This window comes from Nicotiana tabacum, chromosome 8 (genome assembly GCF_000715075.1).
Source record: "Nicotiana tabacum cultivar K326 chromosome 8, ASM71507v2, whole genome shotgun sequence".
In the NCBI taxonomy this organism is placed as follows: Eukaryota; Viridiplantae; Streptophyta; class Magnoliopsida; order Solanales; family Solanaceae; genus Nicotiana; species Nicotiana tabacum.
In genome coordinates, this window is record NC_134087.1 from 113,197,887 (window position 1) to 113,214,959 (window position 17,073).

General features: G+C 40.7%; 1 protein-coding gene and 1 long non-coding RNA gene across 2 annotated transcripts; both read left to right on the forward strand.

Moving 5' to 3' along the window:
• Nucleotides 1-298: 298 nt before the first annotated feature.
• On the forward strand, nucleotides 299-5,927 carry LOC142162786 (uncharacterized). The gene is made up of 2 exons (XR_012694184.1): nucleotides 299-781; nucleotides 3,768-5,927. It is a non-coding gene; the product is annotated as an uncharacterized LOC142162786 (long non-coding RNA).
• A 3,476-nt stretch (nucleotides 5,928-9,403) lies between these two features.
• On the forward strand, nucleotides 9,404-13,837 carry LOC142163251 (uncharacterized). The gene is made up of 3 exons (XM_075220519.1): nucleotides 9,404-9,862; nucleotides 10,697-11,083; nucleotides 13,721-13,837. The coding sequence occupies exons 1-3, from the start codon at nucleotides 9,404-9,406 to the stop codon at nucleotides 13,835-13,837; spliced, it is 963 nt and encodes a 320-aa protein (XP_075076620.1).
• The last annotated feature ends 3,236 nt before the right edge of the window (nucleotides 13,838-17,073 follow it).

The window sequence follows — 17,073 nt, forward strand, 5'->3', positions numbered from 1 at the left end:
GACCCCAACTCGCCTGGAGCTCACCCGAGTTCTCTCATTGGTCCCCTCCTCTCCACGTCACCTCTATTTTCCAACGTATTTGTCAGAGAGGAGAACGAATATTCGCTCAAAATTGCGAATTTCTGTACAAAGAGGACAATTGTTGGATGAATGGGAGTCGTGGATAGATGTGAATCAATCCACGCCCTCCATTTGTCCCAAAATTGTTCAAAACAATTCGAGGGATTTTTGGATTTTGGGCAGATTGTTTGAAGTTTTTGAAGGCTATATATATGAGGTAAGTCTTATATGCTAGGTTAGAGGAAAAATCGGAGAAACTTTTCAGAAATCTTAGTCAATTTCTAGATTTTTAGTCGTCACTTTCCTTCAAGTTTTCTTTTCCTTTTTCTTTTTCAGTCTTCTTTGTCATTTTTTTCAGAAAAGATACACAAAAAATATGGCTTGAATTTAGTTTTCATTCGAGCTTTGTTTTGTTTTTTAAGAGAAAAAATAAAAAAAAGATTGTTGAAATAGATTTCTTCTAACCTTGTTTTCTTTTTCTCTTGATTTCTGTTCTTTTTTTTAGAAAGGAAGTTTGGTTTAAATCCTCAAGTTGAAGATTGGGGCTGGAGTTTTGCATTTTCTGCACTTTGTCGATTCTGTCCGAAGTGGTCTTTCGAAATTTCGATTTGGCTTGCAAATTTTGCTCGATATTGTTGCTGAATCTCGCTGGAATTTTGGAGTCAAGAAAACAGTGTATTTGTCGATTCTATAATTGCTATAAAGAAAGATTACTTAACAGGTTCGTTCTTGATTTCCTCTTATCCGTTTAAGTTTATTCAGTTTGCATCTCTTCCCGCTAAGTGTGTTGGTTTTACTTCTAAGATTGAACATTTACGATTCTTGATTTGTTTGGTTCAGACACATTGGGTTGCAAATCTAATTTGATTTTGGGATCACTGAGTTGGTATTTGATTGATTTGAGTTTTACACATGACTATATAACTTATTTGATTAATTTTCTTGCTTTAATTACGACTGATTTATTGGTTGAAGCTGTCCTAATTTGTTATCGGAAAAGATCTGTTAGTGTCCATAATTTAACTGTGTGTCTTAAAATGTGTTTGGAGCTCTTCAAATCAACTCTGACTTTGATCGCCTATAAGTTAAGTTTTGTGAATTTGATTGTGAAAATGGGTAACTGAAATACAAACCTTGGTGTTCTTACTTAATAGCCTCATTTACAATTTTCAATTACTGGTTCCTTCTCGTTTATCAAAAGTGAAGTATGATTGAGGCGTTAAGTTTGTTGTCACTTAATTGAAGCTCATGAATCAAAGTTTTATTTTAAATTAACTTTAGGTGCTTACTGTTTTAAACGCATCATTTGACATGTATTGAATTGAAGTGATAAAAAATTCATTTTCCTTGTTTTCATTTAGCTTAGTATTATGTGACTTTTCTAATTATTTAGTCACTTAGTTCATTGAATGGCATGTGTGTGTTTGTATAAACTTTGGTGTTGTTGGGTCAAGAGTTGTTCTTTGTTGGTAAACTCAAATTAAGAGAACTGCGGCTCTTAGGTAAAATTAGCATACGTGAGTGATAAATTCCACTACAATTAATTGTTAACTTTCTCTATGAAAGAACGTTGTTTCACTTCAAATAGGCATCTAATAACATGCTTATTGTAGGAGTTTGAGTTTCTGCTATGAAAAGGCTAACAAACTGTCTCGCAACAATATTGTTAGTTCATTACCTTTGTTGTTTACATCATTATACTCGTGTCTTGTTTTAGGTCCGATTTTAAAATTATTAAGACTACGGGTACTGTTCCCGTGATGTGATTGTGATAGCTAGTTTTTAAATTAGTAAAAAAATGAGAGCACCTTTAGTTTGCCTTTAAAATATAAAACTTTTTTTTAAGAATAAGTTGAGGTGTGCCATGCTTTAAATCCATAACACTTGGCCCTCACAAATTTAGATCAAATAAATTGGGGTGTGCCATATACAAATAAAATCCTACAATTTATGGATCTTATATAAATAAAAATTAGTATAGAAATTGCCATGAAATTTCGTAGTTGCTTTAGGCACGTTAATTAATTAATTGTCATAGCTATGGCTGCGGTTCCCGTGACGTAGATGTGACACCTAGTTACTAAAACCCGCGGGTGCATTTATGTGACCCGTCTACAATTTAGTCTTTAAAAATTAAACATGTTGTAAATCGTGGGTACGGTTCCCGTGACATGATTTGCAATATGTAACAATAATTATTAAAAGCGGTTAATAAGCAAATTGAACCATAGGCTAAAACGTGTATTAAATTCAGATAATAGGCCAATAACAATAGTTTAAGCGACCGTGCTAGAACCACGGAACCCGAGAATGCCTAATACCTTCTCCCGGGTTAACAGAATTCCTTACTTAGAATTTCTGGTTCGCAGACTTCAAAAAGAAAGTCGAATTTCCTCGATTTGGGACTTAAAATAAATCGGTGACTTGTGACAACATAATAATATCCCAAGTGGCGACTCTGAAATAAATTAAATAGTCTCATTTCGAATAATGTCACTTAAATTGGAAAAACACCCTATCTATACCATCGGGTGTGTAAAAAGGAGGTGTGACAGCTCTGGCGACTCTGCTGGGGAACATAACCCAGAACTTTTGTTCAGGGATTAAGAATTCGAGCTTAGAATAACTTTTATAATTGGCTTTTATTTGTTATCTGATTGTTTATTGCATGTTTGGGCCTAATGTGCTAAATGTCTCTTTTTACCGCTTTGATTTTATTTGAATGGTATATAAAATGTTACGAAACCCTTCTCTTCTTATCTTCGGGGATGTGCACGCTTGCGTGACTCCTCTTTCTGTTAGTGTCATACCTTGAAATAAGAAAGAGGCTCGGACAAGTTACAAAGCCGGATGGCCTTTTGGTTCCCGGTACGTAGCCCCCTCCTCGGCTCGAGTTGTCCGCTCGAGTACGCAAGTCTAGAACAATATACCCAGAACAATATACCCAGGTTTTAAACTTAGAATAACTCTGACTCATGCCGGATCCCTAGTAGGAACATTTGTCTGCATCATGTGCATTTGACTTTGGGGACTCAACATAGGAGTTGGGTCCGTCTAGGACAGGTGGACCCCAGAATCAAAGACCATCCTGATGCATATTCCACTTGCTACTTGTGCAGTTATTTGCTTCGGTTTGCATGTTGACCGGTTGCTAGAATAGGGAAGGAATTGGGAAAATAAAATTGAGGTATGAGAGAATTGATTACCCTCCTTTGAAAAAACCTGATGTCCAAAATACGCAGAAACTCTGCCAAAATTTTGGAAAAAAAGAAGAAAAAAGAATTTGGTTTCAAAAGTCTCATGTCTTTTCTCTATTTTTATTATGTCAAAACTGACCGAACTACGCAAGTTTCACCGGATGTGGGATAAGTAGACAACCCCCATCGGGTCCAACTCTATTTTTTTCAAAAATAACCCGAAAAAAATGATGAAATATTGTTATTCTATTTTAAATAAAATTAGATGTGTCGTTCTTGTCTAAATAGCCTAAAATGTCCCCAAAAGGACGCCAGAAGACCGTTTTTGCAAGAATAACCACCTACTTCCCTTTTTCAAATTTTTGGCTACCTAGGAAGCACAACCCTAAAATCTTCCCTCTGAAGGGCCGTATTTGCAAAAGTAGCCGTGTTATTTAAATGTTTGCAAAATCGACCTCTTTAGTAAAATCCGCTCTGTTTTAAACCAATCACCTTAATTTAAATGTGCAGAATGAGCATGAGTCAAAACTTGCCAATAAAGGTCATGACCAAGATTCCTTTGAAACTATATATGTGGTGGGAATATCTGGGTAAATCAGAACAAGATATGGTCAATCTCTACTTAGGGGGTCTCCCCGGGTTATTGAAGATCAGGTCTAGAGGAGATATAATAAAGGCACTGGTTACGTTTTTGGATCCAACCCACAACGTGTTTCATTTCTCGAATTTTGAACTCACACCCACTTTGGAAGAGACAGTTGGGTATATCGGGAGTACTGAAGCTCTGAGACACAAGTATTTGGTCACTCCAAGAGTTGTCACTCCACTCAAGTTTCTAGATTTGCTAAAGATAAGCAGAGGGGTCCAATACCCAAATTTGGCAGCTAGTTTCTCCACTCCACAGTTCATATACCAGTAATACAGACACATAGGGGGTTTCAACAATCCAGAAAGCAAATTTGCAGCAAAGGGAACCAACTAAAATTGGAAGAACACAGGTGCTTCGCTTTCATGGTGGTATTTTTAGGTCTTCTAGTATTTCCCAGGAAAGATGGGAATATCGATATACGGATAGCTGGGGTCGTCAAAACTTTGCTTACTCAGGCAAAAAGCACCCTCGCACCCATGATAGTGTCTGAAATCTTTCGAGCTCTCACAACCTGCAAAGCCAGATGAGACTTTTTTGAAGGGTGCAACTTGCTGCTACAAATGTGGATGATTGAACATCTATGTCATCGTCCTCAATACATGAACTATGGGTCGATAGGGAAAAGCTGCATAGGGGAGTTTTACACAAGGGTCGACGGGTTTAACATGCTAGAATGGGTCACAAAATGGATATCACGCCTCCGTTCCGTCACTGCAAATCAAATAGAATGGACGTTCGGTTGGCTTTCTGTTGATGAAATCATATACATGCCAGCTACCGGGCCTCATTTCCTCCTGATGGGTCTTAGAAGTATCCATCCTTATGCCTCATACCTTGTTTTGAGACAGCTTGGGAGATGTCAAATAGTGCCCAAGGATGAAGACCTTAGCCTCCATGTGGTCGAGATCTGTTCTGATGGGCAGTTTCACGAAACAGTAGTTCGCCAGATTTGGAGTGAATGCTAATATCTAAAAATAAATACCCGAGTGTATGATCTATCTAGAGGTGAAGTCTCGCCCGGTTACCTCGCTTGGTACAAAAGGGAAGTTGAGTTTGGAAAGCCAGCTAAAAGACCCCACCTCCAAGAGTTTGTCGAGGCATCACAAGAACAATGAGAGTGGCTGGCAAAAGAAAATGAATATCGGGCCACCATAAGCAGGTTAGAAGGACAGATTAGAGACCTCAAGTTCGCTAGTAATGTTCAAGCCGATGCAGAAGAGGGTGAAAAGAAAAAGTTAGCCCAAGAAAATGAAATCCTCCGGGCCCAGGTCCAAAGGATGAAGATAACTGCGAAGAATTCGGAAAGAAGCCGAGCACATGAAAAACTCATTAATGGCCTTAGGAACAAAATATATGAGTATGGGAATGATCTACAAAAATTCGAAAGCGGTTTGGCAAGAGCTAGAGCACAGTTGGCAAAGAACGCCGAGGGGCAAGCAGAGTTTGTCCAACAGTTGAAAAGAAAATATGAGGGGACAGTCACCGATTTGAAGAGAAAGTTAACTACCCTTGAAAACGAGGTGGCCAAACCGCTTAGGAACTTTAAAGCCGAAAGGGAACATTGCTATGCTTTGATGGCCCAGAGGGAGGAAGATATGTAACAATTGCAGAATCAAAACCATCATGACACCCAAGTGTTGGAAGCTCGGAATCAGCAAATCGGGCGTTTTCTCCAAGAAAAGGGTATTATCCGGGAGAGGGTTAGAGCAATTGCCGACTACATCATCATGAAATGCCATGAATGTGAGAACATGACTCGAACTACTTTCTTTGCTATAGTAATGACATTTGTTCGCCAAATAATGAGTGATCTAGAGCGGCTTCAAGGGGATCTTGCACATAGACCCGTGGCAAGAACGAATGATGTCCCACGGGCCCCAGGAGTAGAGGCACTTATGTACTTTTGATTTTCATTTATCGAGTCTGTATTTCATTTTTTAGTTTTAAAATGTTGTTTTGAGTCTGTTTGTAGTTTTTAAAATTCCAAGAAATGAGTATGATGGAGTCTTTTGTAATAGAAATGTTTAAGAGTTTTATTAATGAAAATTGGAAATTCCTAAAAAAATTGTTTCTTTATTTTTCGCATTTATTTTCTTGAACTACATAATGATCTGATTCACAATTTTTCGCATTTATTTTCTTGAACTACATAATGATCTGATTCACACGGTGTCGTGATACGTAGGCAATCCTCATCGAATCCAGTCATGATTTTGTAAATAACTCAAATAAAATAGGGATGAGGAAGGAAAAAACCGAAAGAAAAACCAAAAAGAAAGAAAAGAGAGCCAAAGAAAAATAAAAAAAAAGAGCAAGGAAAGAGAGGAAAGAAAGAGAGGAAAATAGGAATAAGAGGAGAAGCACAAAGAGCCAAAGTGGAAAGAAAAGAAAATTGGGGAAAATAAGCAAAGTCGGGATGAAACATGCAACCATTGCGAAACATGTAGAAACACATTTAGCTGTATAGGTGCATCACACACCAACATGCGATTACCTATGTGTTAATTGCTTCAAACTGACCGGTTTGTTGTCTACTGTTAAGTCTAGGTTTTATATTAAGGTGGTTGGTTTTGTGGTAATCTGGCTTCACATCTATACTTCACAAGGTCAAAAGGAAGTATTGAAATGTCTTCAGAAAGTCATCTACCAACAATCCCTATTCCGGAGGATAGCCCGATCTCGGCTATCCCAACTTTTCAGTCAGCAACTGCTAAGGAAAATAGAATTCTGCGTCTCCGCATGATGGAAATATGGGACATCTGGGCCAACGACAGAGAACCACCAAGTGCGATACCTGGATTCCCTGAGCTATTTCCCAAGGCAAGTGGGACTTCCAACATCCCCATAAGTTATCCAAATACCCCATTGAGATATCCTACCATCTCAGCCCACTTTGTTGGAACACCTTCTGAGGCTCGCCCCCAGGTATTAACTTCAGGTGTGGCCTCGAATATATTCACCACGCCACCTTGTTCAGCTACGACACAACCCACTCTACCCAGGCCTAGTTTTGACCCATCTTCCTTCACATTTCAAGCACCATCTTTCCCACTAGAACCAGCCCAGTTTACTACCAATGCTTACCCTCAGCCGCCCCGGTAAGAGTTTACCGTGGGGTAGGAGAAAACCACAAAAAAATCCTGAACAAGTGGAGATTACCAGAAAGATGAGGAGCATAGAGCAGAGTCTCAAAAATATACAGGGTTTGAGAGGGAAAAAAAGTTTGTCCTATGCTGACCTATGTATGTTTCCCCACGTGCATTTACCCTTGGGTTTTAAAACCCCGAAGTTTGAAAAGTACGATGGGCATGAGGATCCCATAGCCCACCTCAAAAGGTACTGCAACCAATTGTACTGCAACCAATTGTGGGGAGTCGGCGGAAAAGAGGAGCTTCTCATGGCTTACTTTAGAGAGTGTTTGGTCGGCATTGCTTCTGAATGGTATATGGATCAGGATATATCTCGGTGGCATATTTGGGACGACCTGGCTTGGGATTTTGTCAGACAGTTTCATACAACATCGACATTGCCCCTGACAGGAATTCATTGTCAAATTAAAGAAGTCCTCGGAAAGCTTCCGAGAGTATGCTCTCAAATGGTGCGAACAAGCGGCCAGAGTCAAACCTCCAATGGACTAAACAGAGATGGTTAGCATTTTCCTTCAAGCCTAAGAGGCTGATTATTATCAGAACATGATATCTGCGATGGGGAAGCCATTTGCCGAGGCCATAAAAATCGATGAAATGGTTGAGAATGGGTTAAAGAAAGGGCGCATTTTGAGGCAGTCTGCAATAAGGGCTACCTCCCAAGCAATTCAAGGCGGGTCTGGAGGTGTAGTAAACCGAAAGAAGAAAGAAGAAGCGGCAATGGCAACTTCATGTGTAAGAAAACCCCGTCCACCCAGACCTTATTTCCCTGAAAGAACCCCATAACATTACTATCCCCATCAGGATGTGGTCTATGCTATGGTTCCTCAGACATATGTAGTGATGAATGCCCAACTCTACGTTAGGCCACAACAACAATTTAATCAAAACCGAGCTCCATTTTCCAGAAATCAACCTCCTCACCAAGCTCAGTATAATCCCCGACCTCCACAGAACAACTTCCCCTACAACGCTCGTACCCGGGAACCACCCAAGATGGTAAACTTCACACCCATTGGTGAGTCATATTCCAACTTTTTCCCCAAACTTGTCTAGATGGGTTTGTTGCAGCCTGTACCCCAAACCAGGCAGAACCCAGCGTCGCCCGCTTACAGAGCCGGAACTCGATGTACTTACCACTCGGGGGTAGAAGGGCATGATACAGAAGACTGTTGGACCCTAAAAAGAGCTGTTGAAAACCTCATAGAACAAAAGCAAATAGTGCTAAAGGACAAAGACGTTCCTAATATAACTAACAATCCATTACCAGCTAAGAACAACGGGCCGGTTATTGGAATGATTTGTGAAGATTGAGAGTTTGAACCAGCTCTAAAAGCCATCATTTCCATATCTGATGTGGAAAAGAAGCCAAAGACTATCGCAAAATAAGACAAGCGGGAGAAGAAGAGTAAACCCACCCCTCTGAATGCAGAAAAGAAAGTGCAAACTGAAACTGGGGTAGAACCTTCAAAAGATGTCGTTCTTTATGTTCCTCGGGGCTATAAGAAAGAATAGATGTCATTGAGCCCTCCAAGAAGGTTTGAGCTAAAAAGGGATCTAAAATGTATGTGCCTAAAGGGACCTACGTGGTGCGGGGGCCAGTAATTTCACCAACGCTGAATGAGCCCGTGGTTATTGGCAGTGCACTATAGAGGCCTATGATAGATCCCACTGCCATTCCATGGAATTACAATAAGGCGGTAGTAACTTACAGGGGTAAAGAGATCTCGGTAGAAGTTAAGGAAAATAACGTAGCTGAGCAATACCTCAATCTAGAGGAAGTGAATAATTCCACGAAGAAGTGTTTCCCACTAAAGAAGCTAGTAAGTGCTGAAGAAGTAGAAGAGTTATTTCGAAAATTGAAAATGGCAGACTACGAGATAATTGATCAACTCCAAAAGTCTCCTGCTCAAGTCTCTTTGTTGTCTCTGCTAATGAATTCAACTGAACATCAAAAAGTATTGATCAAAACTCTCAATGAAGCATATGTACCCATTGAAACCACTGTGGAACAGTTGGAGAGGATGGCGGAAAGGTTTTTTTGCAGTCAATCAGATCTCTTTCAGCAAGAATGATTTGCCACCGGAAGGAGCCGCCCACAATAAAGCCCTTCATCTGACAGTAAATGCGAGGGATATTATATGAAAAGGGTCATGTTGGATGGTGGTTCTGGAGTAGATATTTGCCCTCTCTCAACTCTGCAACGAATGGAGATCGGTACTGAGAGAATAAGGCCCAACAACGTCTGTGTGCATGCCTTTGATGGCATCAAAAGAGATACCATTGGTGAGATTGATTTGGTTCTGACTATTGTTCCGATGGATTTTGAGGTGAACTTTTAGGTCTTAGATATGGATACTTCCTATAATTTCCTCTTGGGAAGACCTTGGATTCTTGCAGCATGGGTTGTACCTTCTACTCTCCACCAGATGGTGAAATTCGAGCATGAAGATCAGGAGATTGTAGTTCACGGAGAAGATGAGCAGTCAATCTACCGGGAGCCGTCAGTCCCATGTCTCGAAGCTAGAGAAGGAAGTGAACATATAGTCTATCAAGCTTTAGAGGTTGTGGTCGTAGACCAATGTGAAGAAGGAAACCCTTGTCCTCAACTCTTTCTCTCAAATGCATCAATTATGGTTGCCAAAGAAATGATCAGACATGGTTACAAACCCGAGAAGGGGCTTAAGACTTCATTGCAAGGAATTACTGAACCTATCACCCCGGCTGCTAGTGAGAAGTTCTTTGGAGTAGGTTTCCAACCCACGCCAACTGATGGAAAATGGGCAGATGACCGAAAGAACAATGGTTGGGTCTTGCCTCAGCCGATTCCATATCTTTGTAGAACATTTGTCAGGCCAAAATACAATGAGGAAGAGGAAGATGAGGCCTTCACGACCGAGGAAATTGAAGAAATTTGTGGGGATATGAGGCAAATGTTGTATGAAACCCACATGGTCCAACCGGGAGAAGGCTCGAGAACCGCTCAGGTGTTGTATATGGGGCTCAATGCCAAGCTGCAAAATTGGAAACCTACTCATTTCCCAGTCAGGCGGGAATCCTGGTAGTTCAGTCCTGCCACCTTTTCTGTATCACGAGTTATCTCAGGGTATAACTCGGATGTTTTCTTTTTAGTTTCATGTCTTTAATTTCCCACGTAAACCCTGTTATCTTCAAAATTCAATGAAATGAAATCAATATTTCATCGTTCATCTCTTTTTATTCTTTCTGATTTTTGTTAATTATTCTTAGTTCTTCTTTCAGTTCTAATAATGAAGCTTTAAATAACATGACATGCTTGCGGACTTTATGCCCAGATCCAAACATGTTGTCTAATTATGAAATAATGAACCAAGAACCAGAATACGATGAAGAAGAGGCTTTTAGGGAAATAAATAAAGAATTGGAGCTGAGAATAAACTTAAGACAAACTTAAATGAAACCGAGCCGGTAAATTTGGGTAATTCAGAAGAGGTCCAAGAGACCATGATAAGCATTCACACAGATGAAAGAACTAGGATGTCTTGATCCAACTTTTGTTTGAGTTCGAATAAATGTTTGCTTGGTCTTACGATGACATGCCGGGATTGGGTGTCGATTTAGTGGTCCACAAGTTGCCGACTTACCCCGATTATCCCCCTATACAGCAAAAGCAAATAAAGTTCAAAACTGATATTAGTGACAATATCAAAGAAGAAGTTACCAAACAGTTGAAAGCGGGGGTGATCCAAGTGGTACGATACACCACATGGCTGGCTAATGTAGTTCCCGTACCAAAGATAGATGGGAAAACTCGGGTGTGCGTTGACTATCGAGATCTGAACAAAGCAAGTCCCAAAGACAACTTCCCTTTGGCGAACATCCACATTCTCGTTGACAACTGTGCCAAACATGAGATACAGTCTTTCATGGATTGTTATGTTGGGTATTATCAGGTTTTAATGGATGAGGAAGATGCAGAAAAGACAGCATTTACAATACCTTGGGGCACCTATTGCTACAGTGTCGTGCCTTTTGGTCCGAAGAATGCCGGGGCAACTTACATGAGAGCCATAGCTGCCATTTTCCACGACATGATGCACCAGGAAATCGAATTGTACATGGACGATGTGATCATTAATTCTAGAACACGGGATGACCATGCTCGGGACTTGAGAAATTTTTTTGTGCGACCTGAAGCTAAATCCGGCTAAATGTGCATTTGGGGTTCCGTCTGGCAAACTCTTGGGGTTTATAGTCAGTCGGAGGGGCATCGAGCTAGATCCAACAAAGATAAAGTCTATTCAAGATTTGCCTCTTCCAAGAACTAAAAAAGAGGTAATGAGCTTGTTGGGCAGGTTGAACTATATCAATCGGTTCATTTCTCAGTTGACATCCACATGTGAACCCATATTCAAGCTATTGAAGAAAGATGCGGCAATCAAATGGACAGACGAGTGTCAAGAAGCCTTTGACAAAATCAAAGAATATCTATCAAACCCACCAATCTTGGTCCCACCTGAACCGGGGAGGCCTTTGTTTTTATACCTAACAGTCTTGGAAAATTCCTTTGGTTGTGTCCTCGGGCAATACGATGTGACCGTGAAGAAAGAGCAGGCAATCTACTATTTGAGCAAAAAGTTCACAAGTTATGAAGCCAAATATACCCTGTTGGAAAGGACTTGCTGCACCCTAAATTGGGTCGCTCAGAAGCTGAGGCATTATTTGTTGGCCTACACCACTTATCTCATCCCCAGGATGGACCCCCTAAAGTACATATTCCAGAAGCCAATGCTAACAGAAAGATTAGAAAAATGGCAGATCCTGCTCTCTGAATTTGACATAGTCTACATCACCCGCACGACGATGAAAGCCCAAGCTTTAGCGGATCACCTAGCTGAAAACCCGATTGATGATGAATACCAACCCTTGAGTACCTACTTTCCGGATAAAGAGGTAAATTCAGTTGAGATAACATCAGAAGACACCAATGTGTGGAAATGTTGTTCGATGGAGCTGTGAATGCCAAAGGCATTGGAATTGGAGCAATCTTGATCTCACCCACGAGTTAGCGCTATCCAGCCACAGCCCGGCTTCGGTTCTTCTGCACAAACAACACAGCTGAGTATGAAGCCTGCATCATGGGTATGAACATGGAAATCGACCAAGATGTTGAAGAATTGTTAATCATGGGAGATTCAGATCTGATTATCCGATAAGCTCAAGGAGAATGGGAAACTCGAGATGTCAAACTAACTCCCTATAGGCAACATATGGAAGATCTTAGCAGGCAGTTCAAGTCAGTTAAGTTCAGGTATGTTCCTCGTTGTCACAATGAGTTAGTCGATACGCTCGCTACTTTGGCCTCGATGCTGCCATACCCAGGCAATGCCCATATTGATTCTTTGGAAATCCAAATTCGAGAAAGGCACGGTTACTACAATACGATTGAGGCTGAACCAAATATTCAGCTATGGTATCATGATATCAAAAGATTTGAAAACTAAAGAATACCCCGAGCAAGCCAGTGGAGACCAAAAGAGAACCATTAGATGGCACGCAAGTGGTTTCTTCTTGAGCAGTGATGCTTGTACAAAAGGACTCCGGATCTCAACTTGTTAAGATGTGTTGAAGCCGAAGAGGCCGGAAGAATCATGTATGAAGTGCGCGTAGGAGTGTGAGGACCCCACATGAACAAGTATGTTTTGGCAAAGAAAATCCTCCGAGCAGGTTATTACTGGATGACTATGGAAAAAGATTGCTTTAGTTTCATCCAGAAATGTCATCAGTGTCAGGTGCACGGTGATTTGATTCATGCACCACCTACAGAACTGCATCCCATGTCATCACCTTGGCCATTTGTTGCCTGGGGCATGGACGTCATTAGGCCGATTGAGCCGAAAGCTTCAAATGGGCATAGGTTCATATTGGTTGCCATTGACTATTTCACAAAATAGGTTGAAGTAGTCACCCTCAAATCTGTCACCAAGAAAGCTGTGGTAGACTTTGTGCACTCCAATCTCATATGCCATTTTGGTATTCTCGCAACTATCATTACAGATAATGCTGCAAATTTGAATAGCCATTTGATGAGGAAAATACACGAACAATTCAAGATAACGCATTGGAACTCTACTCCTTATCAGCCCAAAGCCAATGGTGCCGTTGAAGCAGCAAACAAGAACATCAAAAAGATTTTGAGAATGATGATTCAAAGCTCCAGGCAGTGGCATGAAAAGTTGTTGTTTGCATTGTTGGGATATCGCACTACTTTGCGCACATCAGTCGGAGCAACCCCCTATCTTTTGGTTTATGGCACTGAAGCCGTAATACCCGCAGAAGTTGAAATCCTTTCCCTCCGGATCATTGCTGAAGCTGAAACTGAAGACAAGAGTGGGTCAAAACTCATCTGGAACAATTAACCCTGATCGATGAAAAGCGAATGGCCGCAGGCTGCCACGGGCAGTTGTATCAACAAAGAATGGCCCGTGCCTACAACAAGAAAGTGCGGCCTAGAAATTTTGAAGTGGGGAAACTTGTTTTAATGCATATTCTTCCCTATCATCAGGAAGCAAAAGGAAAGTTTGCTCCTAACTAGAAAGGCCCATACATTGTCAGAAAATTGTTGCCAAAAGGGGCATTATATCTGGGAGACATTGAAGGAAATGACCCTGAAACTGTTGTAAATGCAGATGCAGTCAAAAGGTACTATGTATAATCCTTCTGCAGCAATAACATTATCTGATTGGGATAACGAAGGCTTTCATTTTCGCTACCCCAAACATTCCAATCCTTTGCTAACCCTTTGAGCCGGTTACCTTTCTTTCATTACCCTCTTTGGAACTCGAAGACGTTTGTAAAAAAAAAGAGAAAAAAAAAGAACATCAAAAACCAAAAAAAAATAGAAAGAAATAAAGAGAAAACAAAACAAAACAAAACAGAAAAACAAAAGAAAAATAAAAAAATAATGTTTCCCTGAACTACGTTCGACTTGATTCCGAAAGGATGCGTAGGCAGCCTTTCTCTAGGGTTCCGTCACACCAAAAAAAATCTAATTTCCCCAAAAAATGAAACTGGGGCAGATATTATAATGGTTCGGCGATGATCCCGCCTGAACGATTCCAAAGTTATAATTCGATCCAAGTTCTTTTTACCCAAACCTTGTTCAAGTCCTTCCGATCAATCGGTGAAAGGTTTTCAAAATCAGAGAATGCAGTTGTTTGGATCCGATGCAATCAAGATGAGAGAAATAAAATGAGAGAGTCTTATTGGTGAAAATCCACGGGCACCATAAGGCGATGGAGAGCAGAGAAACTGAAAAACGAGAGAGTCTTGTTAGTGAAAACTCATAAAGAGCGCTATAAGGAGACGGTGAGAAGAGAAATGAGAGAGGTCGATTGGCGAAAACCCGCAAAGGGCGACGTTGATAAAAAAGAACAAACCCCTCACCTCCATTGGCATCGAAATAGTCCTGGCAAGGTTTCTCATTTTTAAAACAAGGGTCGCAATGGGTTTGTGAGAAGTTGGATAGTTGTGTAGATCGAGCATCCAGTACAAGAAGTATGTCATGTCTATTGAGGTCTGCATGCACTCCAGATAAGTCCTTCTTTCCTCCCCGAAAAGGGGCACTTCTCCTTAAATTCATTTTCTTATCCTTTGTTTACTTTCCTTTGAATCCCTTTCCGTCTAACTCTGTTCCGAAACTAATACAAAGAAAAGGTGGCAAGATTGGTTTTACAGGTTTCTGTTTAATAACGGTCAAGTCCAAAGAAAAGTACCCAGCCTCAGCGGGTGCTTCAAGTCGATCCCGACTGGCCATGATGGTCGATGCTCTAAAATCAAGTTATTGAAAATAAAAAGAAATCCAAAGTCAAAAACCCCTAGAGGCAGAATAAGGTGAAAAGGCCAAAGCCCCGCACGGGTAAACAGTCATCCGGAAAGTTGGAAAGTTGAGTACCTTGGTTTTAGGAGAGAGATCGATCTTCGGAAAAGCCAACAAGCAGCAGAAGTTCTCACTAAAAGAGTTGGGCCGAGATCAAGTGATCAAAAACAATCAAGGCCACAAAATCAACCACCGTTTCAAACTAACAATTGCTCTTTGTTTGAAAATTTGAGACAAGTGCAATTCAAAGCAACAGTGCAAGAAGCAGGTGTAACCAAAAAGGAAAAGAAATGTGCAAGTGTTAGAAACAACTTTGTAGCAAAATCTATAAAAAGGAAGTCCCCTCCAAATTTTTTCCCGCATTTACTCATTCCATGAAATGAAATATAGAAAAAAGGAAAATGAAATGAAAAATAGAGATAAGAAGAAAATCAAAAAAAAATGGCAGTTCAGAATCCCCAATCTCAATTTTTTACGCTTTTCCAACATAGGGATCCAATCCCTAGTTGAGATTTTTAGATATAGGGTCTCCATCCCCTAGTTGCCTTTTGCCAACATAGGGCTTCAATCCCTAGTTGAGATCAGTTTTAGACATAGGGGCTCTATTCCCTAGTCGCCTTCTACCAACATAGGGCTATTATCCCTAGTTGAGATTATTTTTAGACATAGGGCCTCCATTCCCTGGTCGCCTTTTGCCAACATAGGGCTCCAATCCCTAGTTGAGATTATTTTTAGACATAGGGCCTTCCCTAGTCGCCTTTTGCCAATATAGGGCTCCAATACCTAGTTGAGATTATTTTTAGACATAGGGCCTCCATTCCCTAGTCGCCTTCTGCCAACATAGGGCTCCAATCCCTAGTTGAGATTTTTTAGACATAGGGTCTCCATCCCCTAGTCGCCTTTTGCCAACATAGGGCTCAAATCCCTAGTTGAGATTTTTTTAGACATAGGGCCTCCATCCCCTAGTCGCCTTTTTCCAACATAGGGCTCCAATCCCTAGTTGAGATTTTTAGACATAGGGCCTCCATTCCCTAGGACTCCATTCCCTAGTCGCCTTTTGCCAACATACGGCTCCAATCCCTAGTTGAGATGATTTTTAGACATAGGGCCTCCATTCCCTAGTCGTCTTTTGCCAACATAGGGCTCCAATCCCTAGTTGAGATTAATTTTAGATATAGGGCTTCCATTCCCTAGTCGCCTTTTGCCAACATAGGGCTACAATCCCTAGTTGAGATTATTTTTAGACATAGGGCCTCCATTCCCTAGTCGCCCTTTGCCAACATAGGGTCTCCAACCCCTAGTTGAGGTTATTTTAGATATAGGGCTCCATTCCCTAATCTCTTTCTCCTAAAGACACATGATCTTTATTTTATTGTTTTCAATATAGAAATAGTGTAGGATTTGTTACAATAACTCATGAAATTTTCCTAGTGAAAATTGGGGCAGAAAAATTTCGTTCTTTTGTTTGTTTGTTGTAGTGTCTGAGCAGGTTTTACCTCGAGGCACAAGGTTCTAGACGACCAAAATAATGAGTTTCAATCTAAAATAAAGAAAAGAAGAAAAAAGAGAAAAAAAGAATGGACTCAAAGGGCTGAAGTGGAGAAGGATGCGGATTGCTCAATATATGATTGAAGTCACGGGCTTCGCGTGTCCCAGCTTGATCCAAAGCTGGAAAAGGAACCAGCACCTACAGCTGATGAGCATCAAGATTTAGATCGGAGTCTGCAACAAAAACTAGCCAAGACTCAAGATCAAGCTTCAGGAGATTTATAGATAGCAATCTTGTAACTCGTAGCTGATAAACTTAGCTAGTTTAGCTTTTTGTTTTTTCTATTTTTGTGTAATAAGAAGTTCAGCAAGCAGTAACAGCAGCAACAATAGTGAAATCACAGCTTTCCGGTAGTCTCGGCTACGTAAACTTCAAAAACTACACTAACCTGATTCCTTTATAGCCAAGGATATATAGGCAACCTCTGAAGCAAGGTTCGGTCAGGCTCTTTTCAAAAATACTTCTCATGGAGTTTCGAACGGGCAAAAATCCCTCGTAATTGCTCATTTTATCTTTGCCCGAAAATCTTTCGTGTCTCCTAGCAAAGAGGGGCAGCTGTGAGCACGTGATTTTTTTCCCACATGAATTACTCCTATAGAATTCCAAAGAATTAG

Coding starts and splice junctions, on each gene's coding strand:
- LOC142163251 (XM_075220519.1), top strand. CDS start 9,404: ATGGATACTTCCTATAATTTCCTCTTGGGAAGACCTTGGATTCTTGCA. Junction 9,863..10,696: donor ACCGAAAGAACAATGGTTGG/GTCTTGCCTCAG, acceptor CCCCCTATACAG/CAAAAGCAAATAAAGTTCAA. Junction 11,084..13,720: donor TTGGTCCGAAGAATGCCGGG/GCAACTTACATG, acceptor TTGTAAATGCAG/ATGCAGTCAAAAGGTACTAT.